The sequence below is a fragment of the Acanthisitta chloris genome, unplaced genomic scaffold (genome assembly GCF_000695815.1).
Source record: "Acanthisitta chloris isolate BGI_N310 unplaced genomic scaffold, ASM69581v1 scaffold15289, whole genome shotgun sequence".
Taxonomy (NCBI): domain Eukaryota; kingdom Metazoa; phylum Chordata; class Aves; order Passeriformes; family Acanthisittidae; genus Acanthisitta; species Acanthisitta chloris.
The window spans coordinates 13,942-14,417 of NW_008692114.1; the positions used below are offsets into that span (position 1 = coordinate 13,942).

The 476-nt window shown below is 39.5% G+C and overlaps 1 protein-coding gene across 1 annotated transcript in view; it reads left to right on the plus strand.

Annotated features, from left to right (window-relative positions):
- The first annotated feature begins 245 nt into the window (after nucleotides 1-245).
- Nucleotides 246-476, plus strand: part of UTS2 (urotensin 2) — a 4,003-nt gene continuing 3,772 nt past the window's right edge. Inside the window, exon 1 of the mRNA XM_009082522.1 lies at nucleotides 246-382. Within this exon, the coding sequence (XP_009080770.1) occupies nucleotides 277-382 (106 nt within the window). The 5' untranslated portion in view covers nucleotides 246-276. The remainder of the gene's footprint in view (nucleotides 383-476) is intronic.

Genomic DNA, 476 nt, shown 5'->3' on the forward strand with positions numbered 1-476 from the left:
ATAATGTCCATTTTGTACACCAAGCTATAAGACAGTAAATTTATTGTCTATGAACTGTTACCCTGAAAAATTACATCAATGCAAAGTGGTTTCCATTTAGAATCAATGGGCAATAAATTCATTGGATTTTTTTTTTTTTGAAGGGGGGAGAGAACACGATGATGATATTTATGAGGTCATGAGCGGCTATATAATGGGTGAAACTGGAAGCAGAGACAACAGTCAGGAGTTCTGAATTACAGGGGTAGACAAAGACAAAACATATTCAACACAGCAATGATGCATAAGCTGATATTCTGCTGTCTCATTATTGTCAGCTTCTCCTGTCCTCTCTCGTCTCTCCCCATCATCAACACCAGTGAGACGTCATATCAACTCTCGGGTAAGAGCCTTTTGATTTTAATGGTTATAAAGCAGGGGCTGGAGCAGTAAAATCAGAAAAGAGGCAGGTATGCTTTCCAAGGGGCCTCAATCTG